A 23,525-nucleotide genomic window follows, 5' to 3' on the forward strand; every position below is an offset into this window, starting at 1 on the left:
GCCCGGGGTCCGCGAGTTGGGGGAGGCAGGTGAGGCAGGTGAGGTCGCGGGGGCGGTGTCGAGCCCGGGGCGGGCCCGGGCCCGGGGACCCTGCGAGCGCCGGGGGTCCCCCGCCACACTCGAGCGCCCGCTAACCTGATACCGTCACGGAGGACCCACCGCCGCCGCCCCGCACACAACACTCCCAAGTACCTGGGCCCCCACTGGCACGCAGGGACGCTGCGGTCATAGACACCCCCGCCGCCACCACACACACGTACACCGACCCTCTCCCCACACCTATAGACCCTCCCAGGCCAATGCCCCCTATGTAGGTTGGATCCCCCAAGAACAGAGGGACCCGCGTAGGGACCCTGCGGGCACAGGGGCCTCTGCACACACCCACCTCCACAAGGACGAGGGACTCTACAGGCACATGGGGTCCACACACGCTTACCTCCCTCCGCACCAATGGGGACCCACCACGGGGACCCCTGCACGCTTAGGGGATCCTACATGCACACCACCTCCACATGCCTGTTACCCAGGCACACGCCAACGTCCACCCACACGCGTAAGAGACGCCCCGTGCACTTGGGAAGCCCTCACACACCGGCCCCACACGCAGACAGGGGACCCCGCCTCCGCTGATCCCCCACGCACACGATTCCACGAGCATCGGGACCCTCCCCCACAGACCCGCGCCCTGTTCAGGACCCCACACGAACACCGGGAGTCCTCTGCCCAGCAGGCACCTGCTAGTACTACTCCACAGGACAGGGGGCCCTGGATGCACGCACTGACACCCTCAAAGCAGCCCTCGGGGCCCCTCCCCCCCAAACACTGCAGATCTTTGCCCCAGTCCCCCATCAGACTCCACTGAAGTCCCCTCACCCCCTTAGGCCCTGCCCTGTGGTCAGCCATGTGTCCGAGCCAGGTCCCCTGTCCAACTGTCCAAGGCTTCCCCCTTACCCCCCCTCCCTCCCTCTTCCTGCCGGTCTCTGCTCACCTTCCTCCGCGTCCCTCTTGCCACATGACCCCGTTTTCTGGGTCAGTTTCGCTAATTCCTTCCCCGAACACTGTGAGACACCAGCAGCGCAAGTGGCACGCACACGGGCCTGGGGTCACACCAGGGCCCATGCAGTGCTACGGTGAGTCACCTGTCCATGGGGGGAGGCAAGGGGACCCGACCCAGCCTGGGCCAAGGAGACCTCCCGGGGGGAAATCAACTCTGGGGTCAGCCGCCTGGACTAGGGAGAAAGGGATTGCTTCCAGGCCCTGACAGGAACACCTGCCAGGGCGGAAACAAGAGCCGGTTGGGGTCACAGAAGTGTCAGTGTTTTGGGGGCGCTGGGGGCAGTGGGGGGAGCACGGAGGCTTTAGCGGAGCGGGACTGAGCTGTGCGTTAGGAGGAAGCTTGTCCAGCTGGCCGCCCGGTGGTTTGGAGCAGGGACGTAGGTTCCAGACGCCCAGCACTGGGGGTGCCGGTCAGGGCCTGGGAACCAAGGATGGATGAGCCAGGGGGTGGAGACAGCAGGTGAACAAGGGCAAGGGGGTGAGCTGTGGCTGGATGTTCTTGTCGCGCACTCCCCCTGAGCTGCTGGGCGCACACAAGCCAGTGGCCAGGGGCAGGCAGGTGGGCCAGGAAGCCGGAGGGAAGCTGTGTTCGGGGCGGGGGGGGGGGGGGGGTCCACACAGGCCCAAGTCCGTGCGCGGAGCTGGTCCTTGCTGCCGCTGCCACTCTAAGCACACACTCCTTGACCTTTCCTCCCCGCCCCCCGCCCCAGGAAAATGAGCAGCAAGAAGGCGGGTGCCAAAGCTGCACCATCAGGGAAGCGGCAGACATCCGTCCCTGGAGCCAGGCCGGGAGCCCCGAGAGCCGTTGCCGGTACGTGAGTCTGATCTCCGGGCACCTCCACTCAGACACCGGCTTGTGAGACCCTCTGCGCAGCCACCGGGGATGGTCTGAGAAGACCCTTCCCCCTGAGAGTGGCTCTCAGGGGACCTCTGAGATGGGCTTGGGTATGACAGACTGAGGGTTCAGGGCTCAGCAGTCCGTTCCAGGCCCTGACCCTGAGACTTGCACCCCCGGGCCGGGACTGGGGAGCAGTGCGCGGAGGAGCACAGCTTGAGACAGAGCTCGGCGACAGTTCGCGCTGGGGATCCTCGGGCTAAGTGTGTGGCCCGCTCTGGGCCTCTGTTCCACCTGGGCCATCCGCTGCTTTTCCCTGCCTGCTGCTGCTCTCTCGGGCCACCCTCTCCATAGCCACTTCCAGGCTGAAGGGTGACCGCTGGCCCTCGGCTCAGCCCTGCCAGGGGTCGGAGGGGCACCTCCCCCCAGCCCTCGTCCTTCCCTTCCCTGAGTCCCACGTCTTCTCTGTCGTGGCGTTCGCCTGAGTTGTCTACTTAGCCGCCGGCCTTCCCGGCGGCAGTTCTGGGTCCCTCCAGCTCCCAGCCTGCACCAGGGGTCTGTGGTGGATAATGGCGCACCCACCCTGTTCCCCAGATGCGGCCCCTCTGCTTGGATGGGGGGCGGTCCAAGTCCCCGGACCCCAGAGGGCTCACAGAGCGCATGACCTGCCGGGACGGTTGGGACGGTGGTGACTCCTCTTCATGTCAAGCCGGGGTCAGACCCGAGTTTCCCAAAATAGCCCCAGCGGCGTCTGAGGAAGCAGCCTTTCTGGAATGAGGATGACAGGCTGAGGGCCGCACGCTGCCTCTGTGATCTCAAGCCCTGGGAGCACACGCTGCGGTAAACAGTGGAGGCAGGGCCGGCAGGCCTGGAGGCCGCGTTGGGGGCGTGGGGGCAGGCATGTCCTCGCTTCCGCTGCCTGCTGACTGTCCACCCGGGTCCCTGCCGCAGGTGACCCTGTGTACCCCGACATTGCCCCAGACGGCTCCTGCAGCCACCTGTCCCGGCCCAGCTGGCCAGGACACCCGGGTCCTCTGCAGGAACGCCTCTGCCTCGATTTCCCTGAACAAATGTCCCCGGGACGGCTTGCTGTCGCACGGTCTCTGTAGCGCCCTGTGCCGTGGGCGCCAGCCTCGACTTGCAAATACGGAAACGGGCCCACGGTTAGCCCGCAGCCACCCCGGCCGCAGCACACACGACAGCAGGCGGCTGGCCCTCGGCGGGTACCTGTGAGCCGCCTGCACGGTCACCACACCCCCACACGTCGTCCGGAGCCCCCCCTCCACCCCCTTACCTGGCCTTGGGTCTGCAGCACCTCAAGGCCCTCGCTCCGGAGTTGCTCCAGGGCCATGGCCAGCTCCAGCCCCTCCAGGCGAACCCAGGCCTGCTGCTCCCGCAGCTGCTCCCTCCACAGCTGCTCCTCCTGCCGCAGCTGCTCCCTCCACAGCTGCTCCTCCTGCCGCAGCTGCTCCCTCCACAGCTGCTCCTCCTGCCACAGCTGCATCTGCAGCTGCACCTGCCGCCGCCGGTCCTCCGGCAGCAGCTGCTCCTGGGCCAGGCACAGCTGCACCTCGTGGAGCCTCAGCAGCTCGGGCCCCGGGCCCCCCGCTCCACAGCCTTCCATGTCCGCAGGGGGGGCTGACACCAGCTCGGACCCCAGAGCGGTGGCCTGCACTGGCCGCTCGGCTACCTGTGGCCGCTCTGGCTCGGCCACCCTGGGGTGTCCCTGGGCAGCTGGCTTGTTGCTGGTCACGTGCCCTGCAGGGGCCACCCCCACCTCGTCCCGAGGGCCCCCTGCGGCAGGGGGCGGGGGCTGGGCCTCAGGGCCCTGCTGACCCGAGGCCTGCTGTGCCTTGCCCGCCCTCCTGGCTCGGGCTCTTCGAGCCCGACTTCGTCTCCCCGACATGGCCCCGCGATCCGGCGCCTTTTACCAGGTGTCTGCTGCCCCGGGGCCCTAGCTCATTGCCGGCCGGCCTTGATCAGGCGGGCTCAGGGGCCATCCCCGGGAGGCCACAGTGGGTCCTCCGCTCCTGCCCTGCCCCTTGGCCGGTGTCTATGATGCGGCGGCTCCGGGCCCTGGCTCTGCCTGTGGGGCTCACGGGCCCCGCTCGTTGGGCTGGGCCATGCTGGGGAGTTTATAGGGACTCCGGCGGCGTGGTGGCTCACCCAGGCGCGAGGGCTGACTAACGTGCTGACACAGGGCGCAGGACTTTACAGGCCACGGGCCTCGTTGGCCAGACTGGGAGGGAGACTGAGAAACTGGCGGAGGTGACTCGGCAACCAGATCGCGGGCTGTGTGTAGCGAGTCTGGTCCTGCCCTGGGCGGGCAACAGTGCCTCCGCCCCCCACCGCCCACCCCTGCCCCCGCCCCACCCCTGGTCCAGCTCAGGGCCGGCCTGGCCGGGCGGGGAGCTGCATCCCAGCCTGACCACAGAGAGTCCCAACCCAACTGGCATGGGAGGCTCCAGATCACAGTGAGCACCCTGGCACCCCCCCCCCACCCCCCAGCCGGCCAGAGGGGTGGCCTCTTGGGGGGGGGGGTGCTGGCACTCGGTGGGGGCTGACGGGAGAGGTGGGGCCTTGAAAGGCATTTTGTGGACTGACATGGGGTAGTAAGCAACAGTCCATCCTGCCCTGGGGTGGGGCCGTGGCTCTGGAAGCCTCGCGCTTGGGGGTCCAGCTGCCCTGCCCACAGAAGCAAAGGCCTTTGGATCCCCAGGGACGGACCTTGGCTGGTGGGGGGGTGCACAGGGCCGGAAGAGTGCTGGCGTCCCCCGGGGCTTCCTGTTGGGAGGAGGCCCCAGACGGCCTCCTCCCCAGCCCTCCTCCCCAGCGTTTCCCCAGCCCGGGGCCGCTGACTCACACCCACGCCCAGGGCCCCATCCCAGCCGGCTCTGCCACACTGGCTTGACCGGTTTGCCTCGCCCAGCCCTGCTGGGAGCACCCTCTTCGTCCTCCCGCTCGGCCCTCGCCCCTGAAGCTTCGGGGGAGCACAGGCGGACACACAGGGAGTAGGGCCTGCGCGACCGACGCGGCAGCAGATGCGGGCGGCCCTAGGGGTGGAGCAAACAGCGGCTCCTCCTCCCGGAGGCTTCGCAGCACCTGGGCTCGCGGGAGCTGAGGCCTCGAGACCCAGGTGCAGGGGCGGCCCTGCCTGCCGGGCTCACCGGCGCCCCCGCGCGGCAACCCCAGGGGCGATGCTCTGCTTTCCGTGGAGGGCCGGCCCCCGGGGTGGGCGCTCATTAACGGCGGGAGGCAACTTGCTTGGCCAGGAGGTGACTGCACTCGGTGCAGAGTCGCCTCCCGAGGTTGAGGGGAGAGGGAGGGTCCACGTCTCGAGCGCGCTGACCGCCCCCTCCCCCAGGGAAGCCGGGAGCGCACCGCCAGCCGCCAGGGCAGAGGCAGACCGGCCCGCAGGCCGAGGCCCCCGCAGGTGAGAGCCTGGGGGCCGGCGGGGAGGGGGAGGACTGGGGGGTGGGCTGGCGGGAAAGGGGCTGCCCTGGGCCGGGACGCGCGTGGCCAGCATGCACGGGAGTGCGCGCGTGTGTGCGAGTGTGAGCGTGCATGCGCGCGGGGGCTCGTGCAGCCGCGCGGCCCTCCCGGGAGCAGGCGGCGCGCGAACCCGGGCCCTCCCTCCCTCTGATGCCTCCGGCCTCCTGCTTTCCCGGGGAGGTGAGGGCTGGGCGGGGTTGGCTCCGTGCCTGCCTCCCAGGGGCGCGGCCTCTCGGGAGTCCCTCTCCCTCCTGCCTTTAACTCCCTGTGGTCGTGTCCGTCCCTCCTCAGCTCCGGCGGCCGGCAGGTGTCCCGGGGACTGGAGGGAGGCATCGCCTTAGTGTCCCACCGGGCCTCTCCTGCTCACTCTTGGGCGTCTGCGCCTGGGGCCCCGTCCCAGGCCGTCTTCCCTCGCACAGCCTCCGCTGCCGTCTATGGGCACTGACTTCCAGGGCTACGTCTTTACCAAACCGTCCTCCTGTGCGCGATCCCCTATTCGGCTCAGCCCCCCAGCCCTCTCCCGGGTGTCCTCAAACTCGCCAGCGCATCCAAGGGTAGACCCTTCCTCTCTGCTGCCCAGTCTCCCAAGACTGCTCCCTGGTGACCTGAGCCAGAGCTCTCGTGCCCACGGAGAGCTCTTCGTGTTCTCGGTTTCTTTCCCTCCCCTGGCCCTGGTCTTTTTGCCTCCCGAGTCCCATTTTACTTCTAGTCTAGTCCCCCGAGGGCGAGCGGGCTCACACCCCACACGGACTCGGTCTTGTGCGGGTGGTGCTGGCCTGGCTCCAGGATGAACTCCCAGCACCCCACCCACACACCAAGGGCCAGGACAAGGAGCCTGACCTTGTCCTGAGGACAGGGGTGGACCACAGAAGGTTTGTGAAAGCTAATGGTTTTATAAAAGCTATATATGCCCGATGTATTCGTCATGGTTCTGGATTACGTACAGAAGGAACATATTCTGTGCAGTTTAAGTAGAAATGGAATGTACTGGAAGGATATTCATTAGCTGGGGATTTGGGCTGGGAAAGAGGCAGAAGTGATCGGGAGTACAGGACGCAGGGAAGGTCAGACCCTGGACGAAGGCTGCGTAGGATGTCCCTCCTGTCACTGGAAGCCAGTGCCGGCTGGACTGGACTCTGGACCTCCACGGAGAACTGTCTCTGCTGAGCCCGTGGCCCGGTGTGACTTTTCCAAGACTCCTGGGGAGAAGCTGTCCGCACTTAGGTCCCGCTCTCAGTGTCAGGGGAAGGAGGAACAGACGTCATTCCCTGCCTTCTGTTTAGGTTTCCGTAGTGGGCAGCGGGCTCCCACCGAATCCCCCGGAACAGCACCCAGTCCAACAGGGTGGGAGTCCTGAGCCTCCAGCAGGCCCTGCCACTCGTGTCCGAGGCCAGCTGTTCTGGGGCGCGGGATGAGACCCGACGGGCCCCTGCACCGTGCCTTTCTGCTGTGAGCCGGGGGTCGGGACTGGCACTGGGGGTTAGCAGAGCAGGCGGCCCAGCAGGAGCCTCCCTGTGGGAACCCACGTCAGCCAGAATAAATGGTGTCCCCTTTGCACGGAAGTGTGTTCGGGCCCGGGCACCCGGAGGGGGAGGGTGTGCGTGGCCCTGCCCTGCTGCCGGGGGCATGTGGCTCCTGAGCCCTGGGACAGTCTCCGCGTCCGTTTGCTAAGCCAGAGCCACCTCTGCAGCGGGGGGGGGGGGGGGGGGGGGCCACAGGGGGCAGCACGGGAGTGTTCTCACGCTCTGGGTTTATTCCGAGAAGTCCCTTCGGAGGGAGTCCTCCCCAGGCTCCTTGCCGCCCCCCAAGTCCCGGACGTGAGCTGCTATGGAGAAGGCCATCGGGTGGGACAGCATCTGATCTGGGTCAGCCTCGATGAGAGGGGCTCATGCTGTTGGGTCCGAGTGTCACCGGCGTCCCCGCCACTGCGGCCACTCCGCTCACCGCAGGCCCGCACGTGAGCACTGGGCGGCCGGGCAGAGAGGCCGGCCGATACCCACGGGTCCCTTGTGCTGTCCACCTGGGTGTTTGTCGTCTCCTCCGCAGCGGGCTGTGTCTGGGCGTGTCACAGTGAGATGCAGAGCCAGCCACCCTTGTCTGGTGTCCCCAGCCTGCTCCTGCCGCGTGCCTATCCTCGTGCCTTTCCAGGCCTGCGTGTCTCTGTCATCCCAGTCCTGCTCAGTGTGTGTTCCTGAGGAGCCAGCCAAGCCTTTCACCAGTGTCCTGGGGTCCCATTTTCTGCACAGTCGCGGCCACTCTTCCCACCCATAGGGAGGGGTGACCAGGTGCCCCTGGGGGAGCCCCTCCACCGCCGTCTTTTAGGGTCCCCCTGACAGAGGAGCGTAATAGGCGGCGATCACAGGGCTGAGCCTCCTGTGCCTCAAGGCGAGACTTCGCTCCGCCTCCTGTCCTCCCAGGTGGCGAGGCTGTGATCCTGCTGGAGAGAGGACAGGACGGCAGGACCGTCTGGGTCACGGAATGTACTGTGCCTCCTCGGTGGCTCGTTGTTGTCACGCAGTGGATTGCCGCTGCGTGTGCCCCGTGCCGGGGGTCCACGGGCGAGGACCCCAGGCGGCGATTGACCGCCCAGTTTGCACGTCCTCCGGTGCCCCAGCCGGACGCCCGCCTCCCCAGGGGCCAAACCACGAATGGTGTTCTGTCCCGGAAGGCAGAGCCTTCCTCTAGAGTCTGCGGCCGTCCCCCGGCCTTGCTGACGGCATCCTTCTCCCCACAGACCCTCCGGCAGGGCGGGCCTGCCTCCGCCACAACCTCCGGGCCCTGCTGGAGCCGGTAGCCTTTTCTGGGTCTCTCAGTAAGCGGGGTGGGCCGTACTCCCAGGTATGGTTTGTGCTGCTCTCAAGTCCTCACGGGCCTGCCTCTTCCTCGAACGGGGCACAGCCATTTCTCTTTTACCTTGACATGTCCCAACGCGCCCCGGATTCATGAACCCTTAAGACTTCACCGGCGTGGTTTTGCCTCCGCTGTCTGGAGCTCCCTGGACCGGGGAGGTGCCAGGAGCATCTGGGTTCCCGTGTCCACTGTCTGCAGTTGCTGTGACAGCCAGCACTGGAGCTTGGAAGTCCGACACGGGCCTCAGCGGGTGACAGGAAGGCCACGGCAAGACCGAGATCCTTCCTGGGGCTCCAGAGGGAAATCTGTGTCCTCCCTCCTGGAGGTGCCCACGTTCCCGGCTCCTGGCCCTTCCTCACCTTCCGGGTCAGCAGTGTGGCATCTGTTTGACCTTCTTTCGGGTCACAGCTCCCTATGGCCTCTTCTTTCTTCCACTTTTTTTTTTTTTTTTAAGCTTCTATATTTTGAGAGAGAGCACATGAGCAGGGGTGGGGCAGAGAGGAAATCCCAAGCAGGCTCCGCACTGTCATCACAGAGCCCGACGTGGGGCTGGAACTCACGAACCGTGAGATCATGACCTGGGTCAAAATCAAGGGTCAGACGCTCAGCGGACTGAGCCGCCCAGGCGCCCCCTGTCTCTGCTACTTGTGAGAAGCCTTGTGATTGCATCGCGTCCACCTGCATAACCCAGGGTATCATCCTATTTGAAGGCCAGCTAATTAGTGCCTCAAGTCCATCTTCAACCTTAAGTCCTTCCTGCATGTAACACAGCACATTCGCAGGCTCCAGGGACCGGCACGTGGGCATCTTCGGCAGGGGCATCGTTCTGTCTCCCACGGTCCCTATGGGCCATAGCGGAGTAGAAGGCAGAGCGTAGCCGGGGTCTTGAGAAGACACGGTGAAGGGAGACTGCCGCCCTGGCCGGGCCCACCCGGTGATGGCTGTCGAGGGGAAAGCATGTGCCAAGTCGGTCGCCACGTACGATCTGCGGAGGCGGATCGGCTCCCACGAAGGCGCCACTTGCGGACGGCAGACCCGACCGGCCCTGCCACCCATTCAAGGTCACCGTGCTCGTGCTCCGTCACCTTCCGCCATTAGTCACTTTCTGCAAAGGCCAGATTGGTGAGTTCAATGGAGATATTCCGGGGACCCCGCTCCCGCTCTCCTCGAGCCTTCCTGCCTTCTTGTTTAAATTAAGGCTTTATTTTTTAGAGCGCTTTCAGGTTCCCAGCGGCACTGAGGGGAAAGTACACAGACTTCACATACACCCCCTGCCCCCACTCGTGTGCGATCTCTCCAGCTGTCAGCATCCCTGCCAGAGTGGTACCTGCGTCCCAGTCAGTGAACGGACACGGGTACCTGATCGTGATGCCTCGTCAGCAGCCGGCATCCACAGTTTACCTCAGGGCTCACTCTAGGCCCGTACAGTCTGCGGGTTTGGACAGACGTGTGATCCGTGTGCCCGATGCTGAGAGTCACACGGAGTAGCTTCACTGCCCCGAATCCTCTGTCCCTCCCGTCCCCCCGACCCCCGGCCCCCACTCGTCTTTTACCGTCTCCACGGTTTTGCCTTTTCCAGAATGTCACAGACTTGGAATCGTACCGCGCGTAGCCTTTTCGGACTGGCTTCTTTTACCTCGTAATATGCATCTAGGGTCCCTCCGGGTCTTTTCACGGCTCGACAGCCCGTTCCTACTTAGTGCCGACCCACATCCCGTTGTCTGGATGGACCGCAGGTTGTCCGTTCACCTGCTGACGGACACCTCGGCTGTTCCAGGGTTTGGGGGCTCTGGATGAAGCCGCTGTAAACACCCGTGTGCAGGTTGTCGTGTGGACCCAAGTTCTCATCTCCTTTAGGTAGACGGCAAGGAGCGTGACTCCAGGATCACGTGGCCAGAGCATGTTTAATTTTATAAGAACTCTCCAGACTGTCTTCCAAAGTGGCTGCCCCATTCCGTTTTCCCACCAGCCACGAGCCAACGTTCCTGTGGCTCCGCGTCCTCACCAGCATCGGGTGTTGTCGGTGCTCTGGATTTTGGCCATTCTAGTAGGTGTGTGGGCGGATCTCGTTGTCTTAATTTGCATTTCCCAGATAACGTGATGTGGAGCATCTTTTATATGATTGTTTGCCATCTGTTTATCTTCTTTGGGGGACTTGTCTCTTAAGGCCTCTGGCCTGTTTTTTAATTGTGTTGTTTGTTTCCTTACTGCTGAGTTTCGAGAGTTCTTTGTATACTCTGGATAACGTGGGGTTTTTTTTTCTTTTTTTAAGTTTATTTATGTATTTGAAGAGGGAGAGAGCAAAAAAGGGAGAGAGAGAGAGCGTCCCAAGCAGGCTCCTTACCGTCAGTGCCAAACCTGATGCAGGACTCAAACTCAAGAACCGCGAGATCCTGACCTGCGCCGAAATCAAGAGTGGGCGCCCCGTGTGACATGCTTTTACCAGATGTGTCTTTTGCCGATGTTTTCTCCCGTCTGTGGCTTGTCTTCTCACTCTCTGACACTGTCTTTCACAGAGCAGGAATTTTTTAAGTTAATGAGGTCCAGCGTATCAGTGATTTCCTTTCTGGATGGTGCCTTTGAAGTTGCATCTAAAGATGGGCAGCATACCCACGGCCATCCAGGTTTTCTCCTGTGTCATCTTCTAAGAGCTTTATAGTTTTGCATTTTACGTTCAGGGCTGTGATCCATTTTTTTTTTTTAAAGATTTTGGTTTTTTAAGTAATCTCTCCACCCAGTGTGGGGCTTGCACCCACCACCCCAAGATCAGGAATCGCACACCTCACCAGCTGAGCCGGTCGGTCGCCCCCGGTCTGTGATCCACTGTGAGTGAATTTTTGTGAAGTGTGTCCGAGTGTGAGCCTACGTTCTCTTCCCCTTTGCGCGTGGGTGACCAGCTGTCCCTGCCCGTTCGTTGGAAAGGCGGCCTTTGCTTCTTTGTAAAGATCAGTTGACTATTTATGTGGGTCCCTCCAGTCCTTGGTGTCGCGGCTGATCTCTACGAGTCCTCCAGGAAAGCACTGTTTCTATCTTGTCCACATCTTGGTCGGGAGGAAGTTCCCTGGGGCCCCGCTTGGCTCTTCCTGCCGTAATGACCCCGCTGGTCGAGGCGCCGAGGTGAGCGTCCTGCCAGCGGCTAAGCAGATCTACCCCAACGTACAGGTCGGATCCATAGACCTGCCGGGCCCGGGGGAGACGACTCAAGCCACGGCGCCTTCCTCGCGGACGCCCCTTCTGCGAGCAGAGGACCCTGACGCTGCTGCAAAGCTGCGGGTGGCGGTGGCAGTCTAGATGCCACCCCCGGGGGCCCTCTGAAGGTCTACACCCCTCCCCCCGTTGCCCAGTGTACGCTTCATTCAGCTACAGGGCACGGACCCCTCTGAGGAAGGACTGGGAGAGTGTTCGGCGTCGGGACAGAGCTTGTGGCCGGGTCCTCCTCCCAGAGCGGCTCCGTCTTTGACTTTGGCGCTTGTCTGGGACCGAGGGCGACTGTGACGGCTGACGTCAGATATCTGCTCGGCAGACCTGGGGTTATTCCGACTTTACAGATCGAACGGTGCCCCACACACTGCCACGTGTCCCATGGCACGTCAGAGGGCCCCGGCCACCACTCTGCCCTCTGCCTGACACGACGCCACCCTGCAGCCGCTTAACCGCTTCTCTTCCCGAAACTGGTCACTCCCCTCAGAGTCGCCACTGAGCTCCGCGGTCACTCACGAGTGTCTTTCTTCCTTTTGTCTTTTTAAAGTAATTTTTCAAATGAGCTTGTTTATTTTTTGAGTGAGAGAGCAGGGGAGGGGGAGAGAGAGAGAGAGAGAGAGAGAGAGAGAGAGAGAGAGAGAGAATGAGAATCCCAGGCAGGCTCCGAGCCACCAGCACAGAGGGTGATGCGGGGCCCAAACCCATGAAACGCAAGATCACCACCCGAGCCGAAGTCAAGAGTCGGAAGCTCAGCTGAGCCACCCAGACACCCCTCTTTTTTCATTTTTTCTTTTTTCTTTTCGAGTGTATTTATTTTGAGAGAGAGAGACCGAGCACGAGCGGGGGAGGGGCCGAGAGCGAGAGAATCCCAGGCAGGCTTAACTGACCGAGCCGCCCAGGCGACCCCACAAGTGTCCTTCTTACTGTTTTAGCGCAGGGGGTGCCCAAGGATCCCAGTCAGGCGGAGGCTTTACAGACTCACATCAACCGTTCCCTGCAAAAAAGAGTTTTTTGAAAGCCGGCTATTTCTTCCCGGAGCCGGCTTGCACTTCCCCGCCCGTCTGCTCGGACCCCTGGCTCTGATTATGGGCCGGTGCGGTGAGAGGTCACGGGGGCCTCGCCTCTCAGGGCGGCCGCTTTGGCGGAGGCCACCGCCTGGTTCAGAAGACCGGCCTCCTCTGACACGGAAGCGGCTGCGTGGCCGGGGCGGTGTGAGGATGCGCAGCAGAGGGGGAGAGCAAGCCCCTTCTCCCTCCTCCTGCCTTCGGCCCCCTCTTGTGCCCCAGTTCCACCATCTCCTGCCCACGAGAAGCCCCCGCTGTCACTAGAGGGCCACGGTGGTGTTTTGGGGGCCCCGGTGCTTGGTCCGAATTCTGGCCCCTGCCCTCCCTCCGGGGCCGAGTCCCCCTCGCAAACGGGGCCGTTGGGGAGCTTGGAGGCGGGTTGACTGCGAGGGGCTCAGGGTCCCCCCCGAAGGCATCCAGGCCTCCTGTTCAAGCACAGGTGCCGGTCTGGTTCGTCGCGACGCTGCTTCTTGCCACGGATCACGGGCATCTCACTTCCTGCTGGCCAGGAGCTCGGTACCACGGTCAAAGACGAGAGCGGGACCAAACTGATCGTGTGATTGTATCTTTTAGGGTCTGTTCTGGTACCAGGTACTGTCCCTGTCAGAATGCCCTCCAGGAAACAGAAGCTTGCTAAAATCAGAAGACAGACTTTAATAGGACAGTTGGTTGAACAGCTGTTGGGAGTCTAAAAAATCAGGAAGGGAACACGGAAGCCCACAGAGATAAGCCTCAGAAGTGGCCATCTTCCCTGGGCGGGCAAGGGGCTGTCGAGGGGACGGCCCGAGCTCAGGAGCTTGTGGGAGGCCGGTACCTGGGCGGCCGTGCCGGCCAGGAGCCCAGCGGCGGGCCCCCAAGAGCTGGGCTTCCGCCCCCGAGTGGGCAGCGGAGGCCCGGCCTCGGGGCACCTGCAGGCTGCCGAGGGCCGCCTAGATTTCGGAAGCGTGGCCGTCCCAGACCCCACACTCAGGACGCGTGCGAGACTCACTTCAGTTGTCACCTCCCCAGAAGTCAGAGCCTGGAATGCCTTCGCTGCACCCGCGCGGAGGCAGGGGTGGGGTGGGGGGACCCGGGATGATGGGCCCCCGCAGGGGCGTCCCTGCCTGCGGCTCTGGTTACTTCATCGGGCTCCTTTTCCAAGGCCTGCGGCAGGGGCGGGAGAGATGCCGGGCTCACTGGCTAGTCTCATGCAAATTCTATTTCACTACCCTTCTGCTTGCTCGCACCACTTGTGTATTTATGTTGTGTGATCATACCTCCGACGTTGGAAATATGTTTGTCGCTTTGAGCAGTTGTGTGCTAAAAGTAACAGTAGTGACAACCCAGAAGAACTTTTTTTATTTTTTTCATTTTTTATTGTTTAAAATTGTTTTAGTGTTTATTTATTTTTGAGAGAGAGAGAGAGAGAGAGGTGAGCAGGGGAGGGGCAGAGAGAGAGGGAGGCACAGAATCCAAAGGAGGCCCCAGGCTCTGAGCTGTCAGCACAGGGCCCGACGCGGGGGCTCGAACCTACAAACCACGAGATCGTGACCTGAGCCGACGTTGGACGCCAAGGCGCCCAGGCGCCCCAGATGTTTCCTTTTTAAAGCTTATTTAAGTAATCTTTACATCCAGGGTGGGGCTCGAACTCATGACCCTGTCCGTCTGCTGCGGTACGAAAACTGAAGAGCTCAGTTCCTCCACTGTGCCGTGAATCTATACATCGTCTTAATTATGCTATCTTTTCTTTGATTTACTCTTCTGGTAGGAAGTTCACGGCTCTCCCACTTGGCTTTTCGTACAATAACAGCGACGATGAGGACACTGATCGTCACACTTCTCGCATGCTCACTGCGGGTGAGACCCCGCCCTAAGTATTTTGTATCCGACTAACAAATACAAAGAACCAGAGCCAAAACCCCGTGAAGCAGGTGGGGACGGTGGTGGTGGTTTTCCGACGCACGCGACCGAGCCTGGAGTTGGTGCTTATCTGCCTGTCCTGCGTCTGTGAGATGCAAGAGGTCGTTTTAACAAGGTCTCGGGCAGCCCCTGAGGCCTCCATCTGGGAACTTAGGGGTGTTCATAGCGCGTCGCTCTCTCTCGAGGACCCCGTAATTCTTGAAGCGTCCGTGTTCTTCCGATCGGACCTTCTAGCGATGGGAGGATAGAGAGAGAAGCGCCAGCCGTCGGGGGGCGCCGGCGGGAGGGACCTCCACAGCCGACGGTCCCAGCCGTGCAGGACAGGTGCACGACTATGAGATAGCGCCCCCAAGCCCCACGCACTCATACAAATTTGAAGCCGTGCCAGAAAATCAAAGGAAAAAGCAACAAATCACCCACGCGCCCCGCCGTTCGGAACGAGGCAGCGTGGACACGCGTGATGTCCGGTTTTCTGCCCCCTCCCCCGCCCCCCCCCCCCGGCCCCCTGTGCGGCTCCGGACGACTTCGCGCCGGGAGCCCTGGCCGGCGGGGTCCGTCTCCCTGTCTCGCCTCCCCTCACTGTCTTTCATCCCTGTCGTTAATCGTGGCTACCTGGAGTCTACCGGGGCCGATGGGAGGGTCGTGCCCAGTCACGGGAGAGGACTCCCCAGACCCGGCCCTGCCCGCGGCTCTGTCCTCGACGCGGGGCTGAGTTCTCACTGCGCGTGTCCCTCAAACGTCCCCTCAATGTTACCCCGCGCTATCTGGGATTTGAAAGAGTTACCGTTTCCATCCGGGTGGTTGGTCCTCGAAGCGTGGGCTTGCCCGCTTTCCCCTTCTACTGGCAAAACAGCCCCTCGTGCTCTGAGCTCGTCTTTGTCAAAAGCAGCCAGGGGCGCGCTGCCAACGTGTGCTCCCGCCCGGCCTCCTGGCGCCACAAGTTCACGCGGTGCCTCGTGTGTCCCAGAGGGCGTCCTCTGCGCGCCCCCCGCCTCGGCCCGAAGCGCAGGCCACACGGTTCAGTCCGAACGTCTGCCACCTGCTTCTGAATCGGTCAGGATGGGCCGGGTCTTCAGGAACAAGTTTCTTGGTTTCAAATGGCAAAAGCTTACTCCCCCCTCGGGCTCTGCCGCGCGGCCCGACCCACGGAGGAGGCACCGCCCTCGGATAGCGCTCGGCGCCCTCTGACCGCGCGGCGGGACCCACGCGCGCCGTGAACGTTTGCTTCCACGTACTTTATCGTTTTCCTCCTCTGACGCGCGGCTTATTGTAAAACGTACTTCAGAATTTCTAAATATATGGGTATCCCTACTTGATTTTTCCTTATTTGATCTTAACCTTAACCGTGGTGACAGGTGATGAGGTTTGGGGGTGACGGTGGGGGGTCCGGAGCCCACCGCCGAGAAAGAACCCTCGAAGTCGTCTTTGGTGCAAGAAGGTGATTTTAGTAAAGCCCGGGGCCAGGACCCGAGGGCAGGGAGAGCTGCCCTGGGGTCGTGCAGAGTGACTGCTCGTAGGCTGTGCGGTCGGTGGGTCGGTCGGGGAGATAACCTCAGGAGGAAGTTTCTGGAAGGGATTTCCACATGCTAAAGAGGATTCGAGATTCCTGGAGGCCCAGCTAGTGTCACGCTGAGGTGGTTTTTCCCTCTAGCAAAGCATTAGCCCTGAGGCAGGAGGGAGTTTCTGGAGATGAGGCCATTGAGAAGACTGCCTTTTTCTTGGAATTTACTTGGAGACTCAGGCCCTGCAGGACTGTGATCTCTATCGGTTAAGCATTGGTTTCCTTTCCTCTCCTTTGTCCTTGGGCAGCCGGGAGGGCCTGAGGAATGTCCCACATAACCCATGATGTGGGGGGGGGGGGGGGGAAGGTGCTAGCTTGTGCTGGGCCCCGGCCTGCCCCGTGCTCCCTGTCAACAGGGTTCAGTGGTGACAGAGTCCCGCGGTGACGGGGTTCGGTGGTGACTGGGTCCTGCATTTTCAACATGTCGGCCAGGCAGAGTGTTAGCCGTAAAATAGACGTTTCCTGTGTCGTTACACACGTTATGGTTTTATTTATTAACGTTTATTCGGTTTTGAGAGACAGAGAGTGAGCGGGGGAGGAGCAGAGAGAGGGAGACACACAATCCGAAGGAGGTTCCAGACTGAGCCGTCAGCACAGAGCCCGACGCGGGGCTCGAACCCGTGAACCGCGAGATCATGACCTGAGCCGAAGTCGGACGCTTCACCGACTGAGCCCCCAGGCGCCCCCCTAGTGCGATTTTAGATTCGTCGGTTTCTGTTCATAGTTTTGCTCGGTGCATTTTGAGGCCTTGTCAGCAGAGGTGGACGTCTTTGTAAGAGCCATACTGCCTGGCAGACTGCTCCCTCCCCTTCTGGAATGTTCTTTAGCTCTAGAGACGCCTGTTGCCTTAGACTTTACTTACCACTCGCAGTTGGGCGTAACTTTGTGTTTTCTGTTGCTGCCTTGACAAATGGCCACAAACTCAGTAACGGAAGACAGCTCGCGTGTGCCGTGTTGCACTCCTGCGGCCCGGGCGTGTGCGTGTGCCTCCCCGTGGCCTTCTCGCGGGGCCCACAACAGCGGTCCCCGTCTGCCAAGGGGGGGAGCCCTGTAGAGCGTGGGGTAGCCGCGGGGCGCAACGCCCACCGCCTGTGCCACACGGACGGCACCCCTGTTCCAGGGGAGGGCGGACACGGGGCCCAAACTGCTGGGCGCCGCCCCAGGCGTGCCTGCCAGTGTTTCTATACTGATCCTGCTGCGGTCACCTGTCCTGGAGTCTTCAAGTCCGGTGGGACTGTCCCCCGTCCTGACAGGGCGCGGGCCTCGGCACTTTGAACTACCCCTGCCCTCCTCTGGGCACATGCCCCGGTGTTGTGCGTGTCCTAGCTCAGCTGTGTTTGCGACGGCAGCGCTGTCTGGGGAGCATCTGCCCCGCACGTGCGTTCTCTCCGTGGCCCCTGCCCCTGCCCCTGCCCCTGCCCGCACCTGCACCCCTGCTGGGCTGCTCCGCGGCTGCTGAGGCCCCTTTGTGTGTCCAAAGGTGTGTTCGTTTTGCCTTAATTTTTTTTTTATCCCTTTGAAGGCGATAGACCTTTTTTCCTTTAATTTGAAGACTTTTCTTGCCGTCTTTAGTTTTTAGCAGTTTTACCGTGGCGTGCTGTGGGTGTGAGCCCCTGTTTGTTTTCCACGTCTTTTGTTAGTTTTGAAAAGTTTTCTTTGAATGTTGCTACCTCATGCCTGTCCCTTAAGCTTGCAACTTGAGTTCGCGTGTGCTAGACCTTTCCTCCGGCCTCTGCGCCTTTAACCTGGTGTCTCCATGTGTCTCGCTTCCAGTTTTGTTCCGTTTTCAGCTGTGTCTAATATCCCATTGAGCTTGCTCATTGAACTCTCAACTTCAGGTTTTATATTTTTACCTTCTCAGATTTCCATTTAGTCCTTTATTATTATCGTTTCCAGTTCTCTGCCCCAATTTTTTTTATTAAGTTTATTTATTTTGAGAGAGAGGGAGAAAGCGTGAGCAGGGGAGGCGCAGAGAGGGAAAGAGAGAGAATTCCAAATAGGCTCTGCCCTGTCGGCCCAGAGCCCCACACGAGGCTGGAACCCACGAACCGTGAGATCATGACCTGAGCGGAAGTCGGACGCTTCACCGACTGAGCCACCCAGGCGCCCCCCATTTTTTTTTAATGTTTCAAAAAATTGTTTTTTAATGTTATTTATTTTTGAGAGAGGGAGTGAGACTGGGGGAGGGGCAGAGAGAGGGAGACACAGAATCTGGAGCAGGCTCCAGGCTCCGAGCTGTCGGCACAGAGCCGGACGCAGGGCTCACGACCTGAGCCGAAGTCGGACGCTGAACAGACTGAGCCACCCAGGTGTCCCAAAGCTTTTTAATTTGTCTTTAATTCTGAGAATGTGTCACTCAGACATGAGGTCCGCGTCCAAGAACTCCTTATTTGCTCTATCTGGGTTTATTTCTGTTGTTCATTTTCTTTTTCAGCGAGATGGTGTTTCTTCATGTGCCTGATGATTTTGGTACGTGGCACCCAAAACATTCTGGAACGTGCCAAAGCCCTGGGCAGCACCATCCTCCTGCAGGGCCCATTTGTTTGGTCTGGGGCAGGCATGGTGGGGGGGGGGCGGCTCCAGATCTGGATCCCGTCAGGGACTGATGGATTTGCTGGGGCTTCTGTTCCTCGTCCCCAAGACTGGCTCCTTCAGGGCCCCCGCCCAGCGTGGTGCCCCGTGAGAGGAGGGCGCTCACTGACATTTGCGTTTCAGGGAAGCAACGGGTCCTTTTCTTCGCGTGCGGCTCCCAAACTGCCTTCTGTATTTCCATTAGCTGAGCCTAAGCCCAAAGCCTTACGGGCGCGCTCCGGATCACATGCAGGTTTTGTCCCCCTGGCGACGCCCTGCTGGGTCTGCGGCCCCCTTCCCGGGCCGGCCGCTCCCCGTCCCCCCTTCCACTCGCACCTGCGACGCAGTCATGCTGTCCTCCTGTGTGGCGGTCTGAACGCCCCGCTCTGCCACTGGGAGAAGAGTCCCTGTGGATCTTCAGCTCCTCTTTTCCCTTCAGTTTTGTGGACACCAAGTCCCTGACCCGTGACCTTTCCTGTGGCCGGAAGTGTCTTAGGAGAAGCCCCCGTCGGCTTCTCTTTCGATCCGGAGGCTCGAGGAGCTTTCTGGCTGTTGTTTGAAGGTTCAGCGACCTAGTTGCGGTGCGCCTGATGCCTGAGGTCCGCTTCCCGGTACGTTTTTCTCGCCACCCGTAAGACTCAAGTCAGGAGATCTGTTGGTGTTTTATCTCTGGAACGCGGAGACCACAACGGGGAGACCTCCAGAGTCTCGAATTATCCTCACGTTTCGTTGTTCTCGCCTCCCTTTCTACGCCGTCTCCGCTTATCTTGTCCACTTTCCGCCGCACCAGCCTTCTGGCCGCCCGGCCTCGCTCACTGTCCCCGCCCCTCGACTCCTTGTCGCACCGAGTCCCTCTCAGGCTCTTCCGAGGCTCTGGGCGCTTTGGGTGAGCGGCCTTCGTGGCCCGACGCCGCGAGGTCGCGCTGCGGTGGCCCTGCCACACTCAGGCGTGGCTACCGCCCTGCCGCTCTGGCGCACGACTCCAGGAGCACGTGCCGAGCACTGAGTAAGTCTTGGGAGCCCGCAGGGGCCCCGTGGGGTGTCACCGTCACGGTTACCCCGTTTTGCAGAAAGGGACGCGGAGGCCCAGAGAGGTGAACCCACCCGACCTCAGGTGGGCAGGGGGCCAGGGCACGGGGTGCGGACCCTCGTCCAGTGCGGGTCGGGTTCCCGTGCTCTCTGCGGGGTGCATAGCCCCCCACGGAGGCTGCGTGGGGCCTGGAGCTCGGGCCGCAGGCACCTTGGGCTCCCTCTTCCGAGTCCCCGTGGGCTTGTGCCCGCCGTGCCCAGCCCCTGCCTGCCCAGGCGGGGCCTGTGGGGGGCACGTGGGGGCTTCTCTGCCCGAGGCCATGTTTCTCACCATTCCTCCGGTGCCAACTAGCTTCTCCGGCTGGTCTTCCGCAGCGGGGGTCTCTGGGGGTCCCAGCTGTGTCTGGGGTGGGGCAGGTCAGGAGTTGGGGGCCTAACTCTACTCTTGCCTGTGGGTCCTCCTCCACCTTTGCTCTCGGCCGGTGGATTATTCCCGAGCGGCCACATTTGCCAATCTTAAAGATTTTATTTTGAAGTGACCTCTACACCCCACATGTGGCTGGGACTTACAACCTTGAGATGGAGAGTCACTGCTCTACCAACCAAGCTGGCCAGGTGCCCCTGTGTTTGCAGACTTTAGAACATTTCTGTCCTTTGGTGGGGTGAACCTGGAGGTCTGGCACGCCTGGCGTTGGGGTCCCAGCGGCTGCGTGACCGCGGCTTGGAGGGGACCGGGAGCCCCGAGCCCTCTCTCCACCCCCAGGGCCCGCCGCGGAGGATGGAGCGGCCACGATCATCCAGTGTGCGTTCCGGCAGCTCCTGGCCCGAAGGGCGCTGGCCCGCCGCCGGCAGGAGCACCGCAACTACCTGCAGCGCGTTGAACGGCTGGAGAGGGAGGTGAGGCGGCCGGGCTGGCTGGGCCCGGAGGTCCGATCCCAGTGGCGGGAACTCTGCACAGCCGGGGTGTGACCGCGGGCCGGCCGGTGACCCGGGGCGCGCGACTCCTCGGTGCCGGTCTGCCCGCAGGCCTTCGTGGCCCTGGTGCGGAGGGAGCAGGAGGCGGCGCGGAGGCGGCGGGAGGCGGAGGAGGCGGCCGAGCGGCGGCGGCGGCGGCGGCGGCAGGAGGATCGACAGCGCGGGGCGCGGCTGCGGGAGGCGGCCTTCGCCGGGGACCTGGGCGAGATCAAGGCGGTCCTGCGGGAGGTGGGAGGTGGGAGGTGGGAGGCGGGGGGCGGGGCGAGGGCCGGGGGCGGGGCGCCCCCGGGGCCCGCGCGGTGACCGCGGGCCCGCGCGCAGGTGGACGAGCTGCTGACTCGCGAGGGCGTGGGCCACGACGAGGCGGGGTTGGCGCTGCGGCGGCGGGGGCGCGTGGCCCTGGTGGAGAGCGAGGACCGCGGCGGGAACACGCCGCTGTCGGAGGCGGCGGCCGGCGGGCAGACCCTGGCCATCCGGCTGCTGGCCGAGCAGGGCGCCAGCCCCAACAGCAAGGTGGGCGCGGGGGCCCGGGGCGGGGGGGGGGTGGGGGGTGGGGTGGGGCGCCCGCGGCCCCCGGGCCTCGCTCAGGAGCCCCTTGCGCAGGGCGCCTACGGCCGGACGCCGCTGTACCGGGCGGCCTTCGGGGGGCACCTGGAGGCTGTGGAGGCGCTTCTGGAGCTCGGAGCGGACCCCCGGGTGTACGCAGAAGACGGTAGCACCCCCGAGCAGGTGTGTGAGCATGGCTGGAGCACCGCCTCGCACCGCCCTCCTGGGTCGTGGGGGGGGGGGGGAGGCTTGAGACGAGGGGGGCGCGGGCGGTGTCCTGCGGACAGCCAAGAACGGGAACCGAGGGCTGGAACCCTCAGTGCCAAGGGTGACCCGGGCAGTGGACGCCTGCTTCTGCAGGGGGCCTGGGGAGGGAGGAGGGACTGGGGGTGGGGGTGGGAAAAGGAGACCTGTTTGGTCTTGGGAGGGAGGCCCGGAGGACCCTCGGCGGTCCCGGTCTTTGGGGGGAGCTGCACCATGACGGTCAGGGCTTCGGGGGCCCTCGGAGAGTGAGCTGTGACAGCTGCACCCTTTTCTCTAAACGGGAGAGTAACCGAGCCTCCTCCCAGGCCAGGCGGAACACAGGACACACGTGCTGAGCTCCTCACCGGCGTCGTCTGTCACTAGGTGGCCTCCCTGGACGCCGTGGTTAGTGTGCTGAGGTCCTGGGACCTAGGCCTCACTGAGGCCATGCTGCAGAGCATGGAGGCCGAGCGGCAGCGCCGGGCCGGGAGGCCGAGCGACAGGAGGAGGCACAGGCCAAGCGGTGTGGGGGGGGGGGGGGGGGGGGGGGGGGGGGGGGGGGGGGGGGGGGTGGCGGCGGCAAGGGGCGGCTCTGAGCGGGCTGTCCCCTCCCCCAGCAGCCTGAAGTCTCGAGTGCAGCAGCTGGCTGAGGAAGGGCGGCGGCGCCACAGAGAGGTGAGGGGAGCCTGGCCGGTGGGAAGCCGGGGGGCGGGGCGGGAGGCCCCCCGCAGGCTGCTGGCCCCGGAGGGAGGCGCTGGGAGGCGCTGAGCCGGTTCGCGGGGCTCCAGGCCAGCCTCCCCCGGGCCCTCCCGCCCAGCTGCAGCAGGCCTACTGTGAGCTCAACCGGAGGATCACGGAGCACGACAAGGGTGAAGGGAGGCGCCTGGGCCGCACTGAGCTCACGCTGCAGGTGGGCTTTCTCCCTCTCCGGCCTGGGGCTCTGGGGCAGGGGTCTCCTCCCTCCCCCCCGCCCCGCCCCCAACGAGGGGTGTCACCTTCCAGCAGCAGCCTCCCGGGGTGGAAGGGGGCCCGCTATCCCTCCTTGGGTGTACGGGACGCCCTGTGTGGAGGGGTAGAGCCTTGCTCTGAGCGGAGTGGGGCCCCTCCTCCAGGCCATCAAGGACGCGGAGGCCCAAGTGGACAGGCTACGTCTGGAGGCCCGGAAGGCGGAGGAGACGCTGGCCGTGGCCAGGCTGGAGCTGCGGGAGCAGACCCAGGAGGGTGGGCGGGGCTGGGGGGCGGGGCCCACTCCTGGGCGAGTGGGGGGTGGGGGCTTCGGGTCCTCCTGCCTCGCGGCCACCATCCTGCGACCCCCGCAGGGGAGGAGGAGGAGGAGGAGGAGGAGGAGGAGGAGGCGGCGGCGGCGGCAACGGCGGCGCCGGGGCTGAAATGCCAGGTCACTGAGCTGCACGACGTACTGATGAAGGATGTGGGCGACCGCATCCGCGCGGATGGCAGGTCAATAGACTGGGTTAGGTGACGGTGAGCGGAGGAGGGTTTGGGTGGACGGCGGTGACCCGGCGGCCGCTCCCAGGTGGCCTCTTGTCATCGACCCTTCGGGCCAGGCAGCCACCTTCCTGCGCTACCAGGACACCAACTACGTGGACGCGGTGAACCCGGGCCACTTGCGGCCGGAGAGGATCCGGCTGGCGCTGCTGGGGGCGCTCAGGTAAGGTGGGCGGAGGGCAGGGGCCCCTCCGCCGGCCCCTCACCCACCCGCCTGCCCCGCAGGTACGGGAAGCCGCTGGTGTTCGACCTGTGCGACGTGGACCTGTTCCCCGCGGTGCGGCAGCAGCTGGAGGCGGTGCAGCCCGGCCTGGCGCAGGAGCTGCTGGGCCGCGGGCTCCTGGAGCGGGAGCGGTACCTGTCGCTGGTGCGGCCCGCCGACGGCCCCGAGTACGGCCCGCCGGGTTCCAGGAGGCGCGCCTGCGGCACTTCCGCCTCCTCTTCGTCACCGGGGCTCAGCGGCCGTCGGAGGAGCAGCTGCGGGTGCTGCTCCCCGTGCGCGTGCAGCTGCCCCGCGGGGGCCTCTAGCGCCCGGCCCAATAAAGTCGGCCCCGGGATGCGGGGCCGTGACCCTCAGGACCGTCCCCGCCTCCCACTGTGTGCACGCCACCCGGTGTGGGGAGTGGGGCGGGGTGTGCGTGGGGGCCCCGGACGGAGGGCACGCTGCTCCCGGGGGGCACGGGATGGGGGAGGGCCT

The 23,525-nt window shown here is 63.6% G+C and overlaps 2 protein-coding genes across 2 annotated transcripts; one reads left to right on the plus strand and one right to left on the minus strand.

The window, feature by feature from the left end:
* The first annotated feature begins 69 nt into the window (after window positions 1-69).
* Window positions 70-23,404, plus strand: IQANK1 (IQ motif and ankyrin repeat containing 1). The gene is given in 16 exon segments (XM_042972979.1): window positions 70-1,130; window positions 1,767-1,867; window positions 5,256-5,324; window positions 20,322-20,455; window positions 20,585-20,761; window positions 20,855-21,046; window positions 21,137-21,262; window positions 21,707-21,803; window positions 21,806-21,845; window positions 21,943-21,997; window positions 22,140-22,232; window positions 22,435-22,543; window positions 22,642-22,780; window positions 22,857-22,991; window positions 23,054-23,226; window positions 23,229-23,404. Coding segments are annotated over 15 exon segments (1,764 nt in total). The 5' UTR covers window positions 70-1,130; window positions 1,767-1,770; the 3' UTR covers window positions 23,357-23,404.
* On the minus strand, window positions 3,058-4,254 carry LOC122234915 (histone-lysine N-methyltransferase 2D-like). Its single transcript, XM_042972980.1, has one exon. It carries the CDS (start codon window positions 3,795-3,797, stop codon window positions 3,138-3,140), a length of 660 nt encoding a protein of 219 aa, XP_042828914.1. The 5' UTR covers window positions 3,798-4,254; the 3' UTR covers window positions 3,058-3,137.
* Window positions 23,405-23,525: the final 121 nt, after the last annotated feature.

Source organism: Panthera tigris, chromosome F2 (genome assembly GCF_018350195.1).
Source record: "Panthera tigris isolate Pti1 chromosome F2, P.tigris_Pti1_mat1.1, whole genome shotgun sequence".
Lineage (NCBI taxonomy): Eukaryota > Metazoa > Chordata > Mammalia > Carnivora > Felidae > Panthera > Panthera tigris.